This window comes from Nilaparvata lugens, chromosome 8, assembly GCF_014356525.2.
Source record: "Nilaparvata lugens isolate BPH chromosome 8, ASM1435652v1, whole genome shotgun sequence".
Classification (NCBI taxonomy): Eukaryota; Metazoa; Arthropoda; class Insecta; order Hemiptera; family Delphacidae; genus Nilaparvata; species Nilaparvata lugens.
This window is the reverse complement of record NC_052511.1, coordinates 40,594,323-40,611,286: the sequence shown is the minus strand read 5'-3', so window position 1 is coordinate 40,611,286 and position 16,964 is coordinate 40,594,323. Positions and strand designations below refer to the sequence as shown.

The 16,964-nt window shown below is 32.3% G+C and overlaps 1 protein-coding gene across 1 annotated transcript in view; it reads right to left on the bottom strand.

Annotated features, from left to right (window-relative positions):
- Positions 1–792: 792 nt before the first annotated feature.
- LOC111049358 (protein timeless homolog) overlaps positions 793–16,964 on the bottom strand; it is a 249,705-nt gene continuing 233,533 nt past the window's right edge. Inside the window, exons 23-29 of the mRNA XM_039434760.1 lie at positions 15,925–16,024; positions 13,910–14,047; positions 12,530–12,664; positions 10,727–10,905; positions 6,798–6,906; positions 5,363–5,480; positions 793–3,997 (exon numbers count right to left, since the gene is read on the bottom strand). Of these exons, the coding sequence (XP_039290694.1) occupies positions 2,068–3,997; positions 5,363–5,480; positions 6,798–6,906; positions 10,727–10,905; positions 12,530–12,664; positions 13,910–14,047; positions 15,925–16,024 (2,709 nt within the window). The 3' untranslated portion in view covers positions 793–2,067. The remainder of the gene's footprint in view (positions 3,998–5,362; positions 5,481–6,797; positions 6,907–10,726; positions 10,906–12,529; positions 12,665–13,909; positions 14,048–15,924; positions 16,025–16,964) is intronic.

Below are 16,964 nucleotides of genomic sequence, written 5' to 3'. Positions count from 1 at the left end.
AGCCATCAGAACTGCAAAATTTGCAACCGTTCAGGAGATATGGACATTTTGAATTTTCGCAATGTTGTTTTGTTCACAGCTGCAGGGGTGATCAAATTGAATGCGTATAGTGCAAGTGCTTGTTTAATCATGCATGAGCCGAAAATAACAAAATCTGGAGAGAGTCATACAAACACGTTGTGACGTATAAATATAAATTAGAAATCCAAGTGCTCTTTTAAAATTGTTAAATCACGACATGTTTTGGCTATATAATTCCATTATCAAGTGATTGGAAAATAAATAAAATGAAAAATAAATAAATTACGGTGTTGTGACGTGCATGCAGCTGCTGACACTGAACGCAACCAGTACGAGCATGCGTTCAGTGTGTGTTCCAATTGCTCTTTACATAGTTTGTTTCTCATCTGCGCGCTTGGTCATGCATAACCAAGCGTTCACTTGCACAAAAACGCATTCAATGTGATCACACCCTTACACTTCTTAGGAATCATTCATTGATTTATTTGAATTTATTTGAATCTATAGATTACAAGCACGGGGGCTGGCGAGTTATTAATAAAAATCGAACTTATTTTTCGAGAATTTGTTTCGTTGATCAATACTAATACTCATCCGTATAGTAATTGGAAGCGACAAATTATGGTGTGAGTTTTAACCGAATCTGAGATACCTTTTGTTTTCCCAAAGAATAAAATATAAACTAAAACGCCTGATGGCTCTTTGGTTAAACGAACATAGAATAATCACTAACAAGAAAGGTTACTAGTTATTAACTAAGGTTACAGGAAGTTATTAAATTCGAAATAATTTTATTTTCCATCATGTCCATACAAACAGTTTCTCTATTTAATTTGTTATATGAAAAGTTATGATGTAATAATTATTATTGATACGTGGCAGACTTATTCAATCAAGATCAAGTTACTATTCAAGACAGATTGTAGAAAAAAATTGTATTTGCTTAGTCTAGAATACAAGAACAGAAAATATTATAATTGCAAGTAAACACAATTATTAGGTAAGTTAACTAAATTCCTATATTCAAAAGCATCCCGACACATAGACTCTATAGTGTGATGCTACACGATAGTTAAAGGAAAATAATCCAAGTATGTAACGGACTTATCCATATTGTAAATGTTTTTTCATGTTTAATATGCTGAAATTAATACTAGATATAGAATTCAATATGATGTGCGATTACATGATATGATTTTTGGAGACTATAGACCAGAAATTAACTGCGTGTCATACATTTCAGTTAATAAGCCAAAAATGAATATAAATATTATTAATTTAAAAGGATTCAAAAATCTACTAAAAATAATAGCAGTCACGAAGTTGGGGTGACGATAGTAGGCCTATACTGTAGCAATATTTAAAAAAAACCTTTCCAATACGGTATAGGTATTTTAGCTCAAATATCAGTAATATTGAACAATGATTGAATATCAGCAATTGAAATTCTATTGAGTGTCTATCAACCAATAAAAAACATAATCATACATACAAAAACAAGGTCAAGGTTTAAAATAGAAAGTTGAGACAAATAACATTATGAAATGTAAACATTGGAACTGTAAAGCTGCGTTTACACCAAGTTATTAATGAAATGTTAACTTAATCCTAATAGATTCTATTAGATTGAACATAACTTATCATACACATGATGAACATATGTGTTTGTCAAACTTCGTTCAATCAAATAAGAGTCTATAAGGACGAAGTTATTAACATTTTGTTAATAACTTTGGTGTAAACCCAGCTTAAGGCAGCATTGGAAGTATACTAATAATAAAAAGTATACTATGTTTTAGGACTATTACTAAGTAGTCCTAGCCTATGTTTTAATTTACGCTTCTGCAAGACATTGAAATTTGCAGAATACTATAATAGTATAGCAGTTAACTAAACTTGCTTATGTTGAGTGATCTCACTATAATAAACTGACCCAAACAAAAATTACATATTATAAATGAACTCATAAGCGTATATTAATAACGCAGCCTTGAGTATTCCTAGTATTATCTTATTACAAATTAATTAAATAAAAATGACAGAATCCTAGTCATCGGAGTCAGACCCAATCACGATTCTTTTTCGTTTAGGCTTGTTTTTGACTGATTCAACCCCATTTTTGGAAACACTTTCTACATCATCATCAACAATCATAACATGAGACTTATCCTTATCACCTTCCTCTCCCTCAGAATTTGAGCTAGCAATCGCTGATTTTTTAGTAGTTTTCTTGCGTTGACTTACTACACTACCCTGATTATCGGAATCATCAGAGCTGGATTTCAACCCTCTCTTTCTCTTCAGCTGACTGCTGTTTAGGATACTGCTTTGTGTGCTATCTTCCACAGAAGACAAAGAATCCGACCTTTTTCGAGGTTTATTCTTGCCATTTTTCAAAGAAGTTTGTGGAGAGATATCTCTGTTATTTCTCTGACTTCCAACAATTGAAGACATCTGAGAAGATATTTGTGACGATTTTTGGGATCTTTGACTACCTGTGTTTGAGTCACTGTCTGAAGAGCTACGTCTGTTTCTATTGGGACTCCCAAAACGAGATGATTGTTGAGTAGCTGTTTGAGATGATTTTCGAGAATTCTGTGACGATTTTTGGGATCTTGGACTACCTCTGTTCGAGACACTGTCTGAAGAGCTACGTCTGCTTCTATTTGGACTCCCAAAACGAGATGATTGTTGAGTATTTGTCTGAGACGATTTTTGGGATCTTTGACTACCTCGGTTCGAGTCACTGCCTGAAGAGCTACGTCTGCTTCTATTTGGGCTCCCAAAACGAGATGATTGTTGAGTATTTGTCTGAGACGATTTTTGTGATCTTGGACTACCTCTGTTCGAGTCACTGCCTGAAGAGCTACGTTTGCTTCTATTTGGACTCCCAAAACGAGATGATTGTTGAGTATTTGTCTGAGACGATTTTTGGGATCTTGGACTACCTCGGTTCGAGTCACTGCCTGAAGAGCTACGTCTGCTTCTATTTGGGCTCCCAAAACGAGATGATTGTTGAGTATTTGTCTGAGACGATTTTTGGGATCTTGGACTACCTCGGTTCGAGTCACTGCCTGAAGAGCTACGTCTGCTTCTATTTGGACTCCCAAAACGAGATGATTGTTGAGTATTTGTCTGAGACGATTTTTGGGATCTTGGACTACCTCGGTTCGAGTCACTGTCTGAAGAGCTACGTCTGCTTCTATTTGGACTTCCAGAACGAGATGATTGTTGAGTCATTTGAGATGATTTTCGAGATTTTGGACTACCTTTGTTCGAATCACTATCTGTACCTGGAGAACTATTTCTGTTTTTCCTCTGACTCCCAAAACGCGATGATTTCTGAGATGATCTACGAATTCCCCTATTTGAATCACTACCTGAGACTTTACCCTTTTTGTCATCACTCTGAGAAACACCATTATGTTTTCCACTCGCCTGTGTATTGGTAACTGATGACTCAGAGTCAGAACTTCGCCATAGATTACTGGACTCTTTCTTCTTCTTATCTTTGACTTTCGATGACTCTCCACTATCAGAGTCTGACTCTCTGAAAATACCGCTCGACTTACCATTAGTTTTGACTCTTGAGTCTTCACTGTCAGAGTCGGACTCTAGAACCTTTCGTCTCGACTCCGCTCTCTTTCTGGTCTCCTTTCTCTTACTATTACTCGAATCAGGTTCACTGCCACTTGATCTACGACTTTGCACCTTTCGTTTACTTCCATCACTGTCTGACTTATTTCCATTAGTTTTCTCTTTATCTTTAGCCGAATCAGAATCTGAATCAGAGTCCAACCACAGCCGTAGTCCTCTACTTTTCTTGGCGCTGTTTTGTTGACTTTTGTTAGAAGAGTCCGAAGAACTGCCACTGTTTCGTCTTGACTTTCTGCCACGAGAGTCACTGCCGGAGTCACTGTGGTTGTTGCCGTTGTTTCGACTGTTTTCTAGATCAGTGTTTGAGTCGTCTCCACTCCTGCAATAAATAAGAAGAATCAATAAAGAGAACAATTCAAAATTTGGGAGAAAGACAGTTTTGGGCTATGCCTGTTGTCTTCTCCCAATCATATTATTGTTCAATATAATAATTTGTGATTGCCAATAAATTCAATGAATAAATACAATTATGTTTCGATTAGGCCAGGCGCACACCAGTTAGTCAAGACAAGACAAGACATGATCAGACACGTTTAGTCACAATACTTCACATTATTGCTTATGACGCAACTCACACTGATTAGTAATTGCAAATAGACATGTCAACTATGAGACTATTGTGACTAAACGTGACTAGTCTTGTCTTGACTAACCGGTGTACGCCCAGCGTAAATGTTGTGACATTTATCCTACATTGATAAAAACGAACTAATAGTCGGTTCTGGAAGCCGAGACACAATGTAAACAAACATGTGTTTGTGAAGTGGATCTTGAAGAAGTAAGACAGATTCACAGTAGCCACCTAACATCTTTGTCATCGAATGAATGAACTGGATAATAACAGACTCAGCTATTCAGTGAGGATGGAATTATTGTGAACTGGCATTCATTTATTGACAATAATTAATTACAAATTCGGGATGAACCTACTTATTTTCCAGTCTAGAAATGAACAGCGGATATAAGTCGTCACTTTCATAATAGCATACAATCGCAAACTCTGTGTTATTGTTGGCTATCATTTCGATGAAAAAACTATAGAAGTTATTAGCCACTATTAATATTTTTTAGTATTATATATTAGAAACATACAATACATGATAATTTATTGTATACAGTAATTATAAGTTTATATAATTCAATAGACCAAGCCATGTAATAGAATTCTAGAATATTTATTGAAATTGACTTTGAAATGGAAATTTAAAATTAGAAACATAAAGCTAATTTCAAACTGCCGTCGGTAACGTGACGTCGGTTGCGATACGCTCAAGCTCAACTCACACCTACGCGACTCAGGTCGAGAAGAGACTCGACTCTAGTCGAGTTCATGTGTTTTCAAATGGTGAGGTCGCGGACACTAGAATCGACTGGTCTGAGTGTCACCATTTGGAAACACATGCTCTCGACTAGAGTCGAGTCTCTTCTCGACCTGAGTCGCGTGAGTGTGAGTTGAGCCTTAAAGTTCGATCTGTGCACAAGAGTGACATTGAACAGTAAAAATATAATTCCTACAAGATCTAATTAGACTTTTTCCAAGCCCGAGACTATTTTCTATTTTCGCTTAGCACGGCCAAAAGAGTATGAATAATACCATTAGAACTAATTGGTATGATATTTTCCAGCGAATCCAGCTTTAGACAGTCACGCCCAATTTATACTAATTTGAAACCATTATACATACCTGTCAAGATCATTGAGGATATCATTGAAAGTTTTCTTGTCCTGCTTCTTAGTCTTTTTCTTTTTCTTGGGTTTCTCTTTGGGTTTTTTCTGTTGTACTTTTTCAGCCTTGAAACTTCCTGAAGATGAAAGAAAATCGAGAGATTAACGGCCTACATTCATCAAGAATAAAATTCACATATTATTATCAATGAAATTGAGATAGTACTGATGAAAAATAGAATTTTTAGAAGGCAAAATGAGAGAGATAGTAGAATACCAAAATGTAAGTAGAATAGGAATAGAAATATTTTTATTGACTATAATATAAGTGCAGTACATTTAGGCCATGTCACAATACATCATTACATTAATAATAGAATCAAAGTAGTGATTAAAATTGGATACATTTAGGCTACATAAAAGATCAACGCATTCAACTATTGAGAAATTCTTCTACCGAAAGGTAAGCTTTTTTTCAATACAATTGTTATATGTTCTTTTTAAACTCGTAAAGTCGCATGTTTCTTATTTTCAGTGGCAACTTATTACAACAACAATACTGTTGATAGACAACACTTTAAGCCCTTACTTAGTCTGATGGAGGGAATTACAATTCTATCATTACCAATTGTTACCATGACATTCATTATGTTTCATGAAACGACCTTAATTTTTTTACATGAGACACTGGATATTGGCAAATACGACTTATTAAAACGACTTGTAGAATTTACTAGGTATAGTGAGTTACGGCTTTTTCTGGCTCAAAATTTTATGAAATTACTCAAATTTTAGTAATTAATAGTGATTTTCAAAATTGAACAAATGCAAATTTGGGAGAGAGGCAGTTTTGGGCTCAACCTGTTGTCCTCACACAATAATATTGTATTTTATGATTTGTGACTCTGTTAATGGATAAATGAATAAAATTAGTAGTTGAAATCAGTACAGGTTGTTACAATAATGATAAGTTTATTTATCAATTTGATTTTTGAGATTTATAATGGTATAATAACAATAACTAGTTTCTTATTTTTTCAATAAATACCATGGTTATAAAAAATTCAATATGGTTATCAACCACAATATCATATCCACTACTCCACAAAAATTCAAATTACAGTGTTAAATTATTTGTTGTCATTAAAAATGACAGAATGAAACATGCTATTAAGAGGAGTTGTTAGTAATATCTCACGGTCATGTTCTAAAAAATATAGCCTTAAAGTATTCGATGAAATGTTGAAATACTCGTAAAAAACGTTGATGTTGAAATATTAAGTTCATAATGGAAAAATAAGTTTAAAACAATAGTGTAGAGTGAGATCCACTTCAAACTGTCAGCATTGATTGTATGGGAAATAATTGATTCGTTAATAAAGAATACTGACAGATTGAAGTGAATTTCACTGTAGGAGAGAATGAAATTAATAAAATAATGATTGATTATTCACCTGGGTTTGATGCAGTCGACAAATTCCCTTCAATAGCCTCTTTGATAATTCGTATCATGTCTTTGATTTTTGCCTCGGTCCAGATGCCTGGCAGTCTCCAAAATACTTCCTAAACGAGCAATAATAGAAGAATTACATTCAAAAAATCTCTTCAACATTAGACAAATGAATTACAGATGATATTAGTATCTCTTAATAAAATGTGACATACAAAAATTAATGATATTATTAGCAAGAGATTCAACATTTCCAAATCAATACAGAATTTACATAAAAATTAAAAATCCCTGTTTAAAGTGCCCTGATTTCAACTTCTCACCATAGTGAAAACAGAGTTCTTTGATTTTCAATGTTTATGTAAATACAAGTAGACCTTACAATGAACAGTACAGAATTTTTTGTTATTAATTTGAATGATAATGATGAAGTAATTGAACTCAGATATTTTCGCTCAAAACTGATGAAATTACAGACAAATACACAGACAATATATTATATCTTGATAAAATATAATGTACAAATTATCACTGATGTATGGCAAGCGCTTCAAGAAATTTACAAATCAATATTTTTTTTTGGTTGGTTTGGTTAGGTAATATGGATGCTAATGATGAAGTTAATTAGACTTTCGTACAAATCGGATAAAATTACAAAATTGTTCAGATATAACTATGTGTCTACCTCCAATTCTCATCAAATAAATTCAATTTATTCCTTCATTTAATTCAAATATTCTGAACAAGATGAGATTTTAGAATCATTGTAAACGTCTTGAATATTTAGAACAAAATAAATCTTAGATTTAGTACGTCAATATTCTCTTTATTTTCTAGTGTCAATATTATGTATCAATGTGCACTTTTTCTGATAATTTTTATTGTTTTTTCTGTGTGAAAAATTAAAAATATTTTATACATATTTTCTCAAATATGTGAAAATTTTTGGTACATCATACCCTGAGAATGGTTTGGTTCAATTAAAAACATTTCAAGTTGGGTATAGGTAAGTTAAGCTGCGTTTACAACAAAGTTATTAACAAAATGTTTTTTTTCGTCCTTATAGATTCTATTAGATTGAACATAGCTTATCATTCACATGATGTGCATATGTGTCTGTCAAGCTCCGTTTGATCTAATAGAATGTATAAGGACGGAAAAATAAACATTTTGTTAATAACATTGGTGTAAGAACAGCTTTAGGTTAGCTGAGTATTATTATTATTAGTTATTGTCAAGGTTAGAACTAACAAGGGTTACACCTACATCAATGTTTCAATTCTTATCAATTCAAGTCAAAATAGAATAGCTTATTAGCTTCCAGCTAGAAGCTATAGTATAATAATGAAGAAAAAATATTAAGTTATATGTGGCATGATAGATTCCTAGTAACTACCATAACCTTTTTGTTTGGTAATGTGTCATATTCCCTTAATTTCGGAGAAGAATGTCAAATATCAAATCAATTTTATTGTTCACATCATTTGTAACATAAAAATCATCATTAAAAGAAGAGCACTATTTTCCAGTAATATAATTTGATTTAAATAACAGATGACTTCCACCACGAAAAATTAATTATTACTTAAATACTGAAAATGCTGATGATGCCAAGAAATAATTGAAGCAAACAAATTATATTTTACTACTCACAAAAAAGCAAGAACCTTCTGTACGTAAGCAGGAGTTGAAAAAGAAAACAAATATACGCACACATTCACACACATTCATATTTCAAAACATAGACTTACAACAGTCCATGTATTTAAATATACGATAGCACGTCCAGAAAGTAAGTTCCGTTTCAATTTATATCCGCTACAGCGCTGCGATCGCAGTTCCGCACATTCGCGGTAGACGCTCTGTATCAAGGAGAAGAAACGTGCGCCATTTGGAGATCACTGTCAGCCACGTACATTTTGCTGTGCTTGTTTACAATGACAGTGTTGATTGAAAATTCCGCCGCTTGTGAAATCAGGTCTGTGATTCGTTTTCTGAATGCAAGGAAAGTAAACCCAAGTGAAATTTATCGGCAAATTTGCGATGTTCATGGACAAAGTGCGATGAGTGATTCAATGGTGAGAAGATGGGTCTGTCAGTTCAATGACGGACGTAGTGATGTGCTTGATGAAGAACGAAGTGGGCGTCCATCTTTGGTTACAGGAGAACTGGTTCACGCGATTGATGACAAGATCCATGAAAACCGAAGGTTTACAATTAGTGCTCTCGCTATGGAATTTCCCCAAATTTCACGATCACAAATGCATGAAATTGTTACCGGAAAACTGAAATTTCGACAAGCTGAAAGTAACTGTTTCCAACTGGTTGAAGACACAGGCGGCAAATTTCTATGAAGAAGGCATACAAAAACTTGTGCCACGCTATGACAAATGACTGCAAAATTTCGGCAGTTATGTGGAAAAGTAGTTTAAGAGTTGTAGAATTTTGTGTCAAAAATAAATTTTCTGTATCTGTACACAATTTAATTTTATTACCAAACGGAACTTACTTTCTGGACCTACCACGTAACAGAATAAAACCAATAGAAATCAATTGAAGCTTACACCTTCAAAGAACGTAGAGAAAATAGGAAGACAAAAATATAAGTCATATAATGGAGGTCATGAGGTGTTTGTTCTAGAAAATAGGGAGAGAGGGAATTATTTTCAAGCACATTAGATTAGTTTGATAAGAAATCATGTCAGCCCACCACCCTGAAAAATTGTCAAGTTTGATAGGTGAATGTAGCCATTGCCAATTCTGTGTTTTATGAATCAATTTAGCACGAAACACGTATTATTATTATCTTATATTCACAGAATTTGGGAGAGGAACAGCACGAAGTAAGCATTATATTTATTTTCTTATTGCGGATGATGCCCACATGAGATATTTGCTTGTGCGTGGTTGATGGAGAGTGCGTTGATGAATTGATAAGATGATAAAGTGTCCATGAGTGGGATTCGAACCCACAAACCAGCTGGTGCAAGCAGACCGAAGTTATATAACGTTTATATACCGTTTATATAACGCTCCTTTCCACTAAGGATTTCTCTTTCAATTTTAAACATATTAAGGGCCGTTTGCACAGTATAGATTGCTAAAATCGATTAAGTTACTCGAGTTTGAGTTAATCTGAAAGTTTAAACTTGAAACGGTTTTCTCAGTGCATTTACTAATCCAGTTTAAGTTAAACTAGTTTAGCCTTAAGTTGGTAATAGAATGTCATTGTTTATAATATCAGGAAGGCTGATTTTTACAGGAAATTTGTTATTTGTTTACAAACGATCAGTAAATTGAGATTATGTAAGTTACTTTGTTACGCTTGAATCTACTACGGTCTTCCTCGTTTATTAGAAATCTCTCGAAAGCAAAATATCTCAGTTATGTGTTATTAAAAACATGTTTTCTAATCAAAGACCACTGTTAAAAATTTTCTTAATTTCTATGAAGTGGTTTATTCAATCAAATACTAATACTCAAGCAAACCGTAAAATAAATTCTCTATCATCCCAAAAATTTCAATTTATTATTCGTTTTCTGCCCAATTTTTCTCAGTTCCAAAATTTCTTCGCAGTCATCTTTATCAATCGCATTAAAAACTTCTATCAATTCATCCATTATAATTATTTTTATATTCAAATAATGATTCACTATAACCCAAATAATTATTATCGTCTACAGAAGCAATAAAAACAACTGTTGAAAAAGTTTCGACAAAAGTCGAAAGCTGTTTCCCCATCAAATCTTTACAGATGTCAAGTTAATCCAAATTATTTGGTTTAAACCTCCTGCTTTGGAGGTTTAAGCTTTCCCAGAGTTTAAACTGATACTGTGCAAGTTAAGCTTTAGCTTAAACTTGCACTCTGCAAACGGCCCTTAGAGTCATTTGCGAAAATAAATGGAAAATAAAGAAAGATAATTTTTACTTGCCTGCTCATCAGGCCGCTTAATGCCGAGAACTTGGATGGTCGACGTGAATAAAGGGTTCTCCATGGCCTGAGTGCAAACATCGGTGAGAGGCAGAAGTGGCACATCCTCCTGATCTGCTTCCAAGTCTTCCAGCATTTCATTCATCGAAGAGACCAGCCATTCTAATGGCTCTTTAAAACCTAAAACAACAGATTTTCGTTTTATTCAATCAATGTAATAAATTTAGGAAGGTACAGCAATAAAATGTTAAGATATATAGGCTACTAGATAAAATCACTTCACTTATATGGGCTACTTTATTAAAATTATTAAAAACAATATAAAACATGAAGTACTCTTTTATTTAAAACATTTCAAACAACTAGTTTCAGCCTACTAATTTAAACTTGAAAATGACCAAAGTAGAAGGAAACTAATTGTTTGTAATGTTACTTCATGTTTTTAAGAAAAGGGTACTTCATGTTTCTATATTGTTTTTAATAATACTAGATAATATTTTATCGATTATTTTATGAAGATATACAGTACCGAGATTTTTTTTAGTATATTAACTAAAATAAATATCTAGGTTGAACGTCTATGTTAATAAATATATAGGTTGTAATATCTCTTTAGAACCTAGAAAATAAATTTTGTTTTTAGTTGATTTTAGAGTAGTATGGTCAATACATTGGTCAAGTTTCCTTGAATAGACATTTTTTTAAAGTTCTAGTTAAATATGGGCGATTCTGAAAACTTGAAGTCAAGTTTACATAGCCTCAAAAGTATACTTTAATATATTATACAATTATAATATGCTATTATATATTATATAATTATAATATGCTATTATATATTATAATATATAATATGCTATTATTATTTTGAAGTTAGAAATCGTATTAATCTCTTCTTCTTCATCATCTGCATCATACTGTTCTATTTAGTTGTTTTTATACATTCTAGATTCAGTTGACTGACAACTACTGTCTTTATCTTATTTTCACATTCGTAGGTTGGATTATACATCCAAGATTCAAGTTGAATCCAAAAGTAAAAAACGATCAACATCTACTTGAATCAACAAGAATTGAAGAAGAGTCGAAATTGGTATACTGGATTCAAGTTTCTGTTGTTGTTAACTTGACTTAATTTTACATAAACGCCATGAAACTTGAATAATTCAAGGAAACATGACTAATGTAAATGCCCCTCAAGATACACTACTGTATTCGCATGCCGGTGACGGCGACGATTTTAAAAATTTAACCACGACTTAATCATGTCGTCGTCATGCGAATCGCAGTATGTGCACAAGACAATATGCGAAACAGAGTAATAAATGAAATCAACCTGTTGATTCAAAACAACAGGATTTTCTGGAAAGAGCAATATTTGTACCAAAAATACTAATACATTTATCAGTAATACTGATATTACTGGTAGTAGTACCCTATTCAATCACAATAGAAACGCAAGATTAGAATTATTTATATAGGATATTACCTGATTTGTAGTGAATTGAATGTATGAAGAAAGGGGTTGAGAGAACTTGAAAAATGCATGCAATTCGCAGTAGAGTGCACAAAGCAATGTACGAAATAAAGGAATAGATGAGTTCAATATATTACTTCAAAAAATATATGATTTTCTTGGATGTGATATAACTAGTACCGTGTAAAACTATTTAATCACACTAGAAACACATTATTGGATTTATTTCTCCAAAATATCACCAGCCTGTGGCAAATTAATTGAATGAAGGAAGAATTGTCAGAACAAAAAATATTAAGTTCATCGAAAAACAATGGAACACACACTTACCATCGAAAATAGCATTGTTCAAGGCATCAACCACTTTCTCAAAAGTGACAACTGGAGGACTAGACTCTTTATCTGCTGCTTCATCATCAGACAACCCATCACTCGAAGAATTGCTCTCATCTGATCCATCTTTACCTAAATTAGAAAATTAGTTATAACATTAGAAAATGAGATAAATTTGACTTCTAGTCACAGTCTTGTGTGAGATTCTAGAAGATTTTATAACAATTTAAAAAAAATGAGCACTGTATTTTCGTTACCTGTGTTGCAGATGCAATTAATGGGCAATCATCATTCGAAATTTTCAAATAATTATTCCCGGACCGAAAATTAAGTGGCGAACTTTTTATCAGAATTTTGGAGAGAAATGGTACAGGCTCAAACTAGTTTTTCCTCCATGGACATAATTATATTATGATTATAGTGTTTTATACGATAAATTAAATGCTGTAGACTTGGGCGGTTAGCATACCTCAGCAACAAGCAACCAAAAAGACACAACAAGCAACACTGCTTCTGAATGTGATCTTCCATTCAATTGGAGCAATATCACATAGCTGTCACCCACCTCTCTAGAGCAGTGAGCAGACATGTGTCTCTGACAGGAACAGTATCTGAAGCATATTTAGAAAAAATCATCCTAACTTACAAAAAAATCAGACCTGAACTGCTATGGTTGCCCATAAAACCGTAGGCGTAGGAGCTGTTTTTTTCCTTTTGTTTCAATGCAAATATATATCATCATAATATAATATAATCTCAATGTAATGGAGTACTGAGCTCAAACTATTATTCATTTATTTATACATTGATAAATACAATATCATTCTCAATAATTATGAATGATTGGGAAAGGAACAACAGGCTTAAAGCCCAAAACTGTTCCTTTCCCAAATTTAGATAGAAATTGTCCAAAAATAGGTCATGTTCACACTTCATGATTTTCGTCCAATTTTGAGTCCATAACCATAATATATAAATAAACTAGGTACCTATTTAGAATTTAGAAAAGTTTAAAAGTTCCAAATTAAATAAAAATACTTTACTAAACTCACTGGTAACTGAAAAAAATCATATTAATAATTGAAAATTTTACAACTTGAAAAGAATCTCAAACTTACTCCTATAACAACAGCTGTTATTATTATAACTCATTGCAATATTCATGTAATTTGTTATTATATTTGCAAATAAATAAATGTTTAAATAAATATCGTCCAAGCGACTACTTGATAATAGATATATTCCCTTCTAGAAATATTTCAGTCATAATTGTTTCATGTCTTACTAAACATACATACCTGCTACTTGTATTAGATACTACAGTTTGCCTTATAGCCTAATTAAAATTATAACAATGATAAAGTCACTAATTGTTACCTTTTTCGCGAGACTTCCTTGACCTCTTCTTCCTGAGTTGCTTCCTGTCATCCACCAGGCCGAGGTCGAGGATTTTGCGAATCACATTGCTTTTGCTGCGGTTGCCAATTAGCCTACTCATTATACACTCCATCGGATCTGCAGCAAACATTACAATATTCAAACATCTGCAGTATTTATTATAACAATCAAAATCTGATAAAACGTAGATTGAATTTTTTCTAATTGCTTTGCCCGAACAAGATGTAGAGCATGTACAACATTATTGTGTAGTATCATTTTTTCTTTGTTTCAAGTTTCTCATAGTGTGATAGACTTCACTTTTATGGGTATTATTTATTCATAGGCAATAGATACAATGCAGGTAAAAACAACAGGCATTCGCCCAAAACTGCTTTGAACCTTAATTTGGAATACATGGTCTAGAGGTTATGTAAATAATAACTTAATTCACACACTATTTTGAGTCCAAACAATGTATGTATTACAATAATTTTGGATTTATCAGATTAATTAATTTCAAAATACAAATCCAAACCAAAATCTTCCTTCACAATCACAAAAAATATTGAAAATTTCACTCAAATCAGTATTGTAGCGTCGCTGTAGCTTTAGATAATAATTTTTTAAGTACTTCCTTCATATGTTCTTAATGCTTACCTAATATCATTGTTAGTTACAATTTAAGAGGAGAAAAATTTATGATATTCAAATATTCAAAGTTCGTTCTTGTTGAATTATTCTGTATACATTTTTTCTTAATCAGTATCATGTGTAAAAAAATTCATATTTATAATGTATGTATTCGATACTGCCATATGCGGCCATGTTCGAAAGAGCTTGCTTATGTGTAATGTTACTTTATGTAATATTGTAATAAATAAATAAATCATTTCCATTTATTCTCAGAAAAAACATTACAATGTACAATGGAATAAGTAGAGTGTAATCAAACGTTTCTAGAGTTTACTACATATAGAAAAAGGTCTGTACACGCAGCTATGTTGAGTCTTGTTTTGAGGTTTATTTACTGTTGTCAGCCTGAGCTTATGAACAAATAACGTTTTTCAGTATAAGAAATATAGATCAGTAAAATAGTATAATATACTGTCTATATACAACTGTCTAATATACAAGTACAACTCTCGAGCTGAGACTCAATATGGCCAAATTAACATTGTTATCATGACTTCTTTTTATAGATCTTAACTTCTCGGTTTTTAATTAATGAGTGTGGTGATTTTAGTCCTTTTCATTCCCAATGAATGGATATCCAACCAGCATATCATCACCTTATTACCTAAACACTGCTTATTATTCCAAACTACAGGAATGGAATGAATTCTTTATTTGATGACGAGTAAATTCTGCACAGTAATTTTCACGCTACCACTTAATTACGAAAATATTCTAACATATTTAATATTTGGAATATGCAAAATGGGTGAAGCTTACATTTTAATCATCTATTTCACTTTCCATGAGGACTACTAATTAATATTCCACTCTCTACATTTATGAAGGAAGTAATTGGAATGCTAAAAATTCAAATAAATATTGGAATATACAGGAAACTTGTGTTAAATTTTTGCAGAGGGTTTCTATTATTTATCATGAAATTAAAAATCTAAGTACGCTTTTTAAAAAAAAATTCATTCAGAACATGTTTTAATATGTTGGAGTATGTTGTGAATGGAGGTTTTTAAAAAAGGGTATACTTAGGTTTTTAATTTCAATATAAGAATACTAATGATATGGTGTTTTATTCAAGAATAGTGAATGAAAATATGAAATATGTCTATGTAATTAGAATTTATCGTATTCCATTCAAGTTTTGGTTATTTATACAATCATTTTGAATTTGAAGTTATGTAAATGTCGATATTATTTGAAATTTGGGACGTCATGGGAAAGAGCCCATTATTGAGCCAAGTACCTACATAATGGAGTATTGTGAACATAGAAAAATGATTACTTTAGCCATTCCAGCATACAATATTAGAATATATACATACTTTCAGCATTGAGAAATTCGGGTACCAACTCCCTCAGCTGGTCTTCCTCTTCTTGTGACCATTCTCTCGCCGATCTCTTCAGTTCAGCCACTGATTCTCTCTAAAAATACAAAAAACAAGATTAAAATACGGTTCAAATTGGACAATTTCAACAAAAGAATTGGGATTGGTTAATAGAGAACGAAAAGTGGGATATTGAAATCAAATAAAATATGTTCCAATTGAATTATTGCAACAAAAAATTGGAGATAGTAGCAAACAAAAAGTGATATTGAATCAATAATTCACCACGGTATTTGTTTCAAACTACAATTTTAATAAATTAATACAGTTTACATAATTTTAATCTCTCTAGCCTTTAGCTATTTGAGGGATATTAAAAAAATACAAAACTGGTAACAAAAAAAGACTGGAAATTAACCGATTCCATCGATACTTCAATTATTCAAGTTCATTTGATTCACGTCTTTTCCATTTCATTTTATAACTTCTCTATTAATTTATTATACATTTTAATGTACGTTGTATGGGGTCATATTCGAATTACTATTAGTACAGTCATAGAAACATGAAGGTCTGGTCAAAAATTCTAGGGTGCAATAGATAATGAATAGTGATTTTGTGTCTGAGAAAAGATAAGTCACATAATATCACCTTCTGTAGAACAGTGTAAGAAAATCAACAATTTTTTTCATATTGATAAGGTACTCGTATATTTTATGAAATTACTTCTGTAATTTCTGGAGGAGAAATATTGCTATCATATATCACTACAAAATTCACCTTCCATGATATCTTATTATTATTATTAAAATACTTACTGATATTTTTTCATCTTGATGAGGTATATTTACCGATCTACATGTTTGTAATTTCTGGAGGTAAATATAGCGTATATTATTACTCCAACATTTACCTACTATTTTATCTTATTATTATGATAATTAGCACAGGAAATGAATGATCAAGAGAGGGTATAGAGGGAAAAGTTTGGGAGACAATTTTTGACGCAGTTCTGTTGAGGGTAGTAAGGAGGTAAA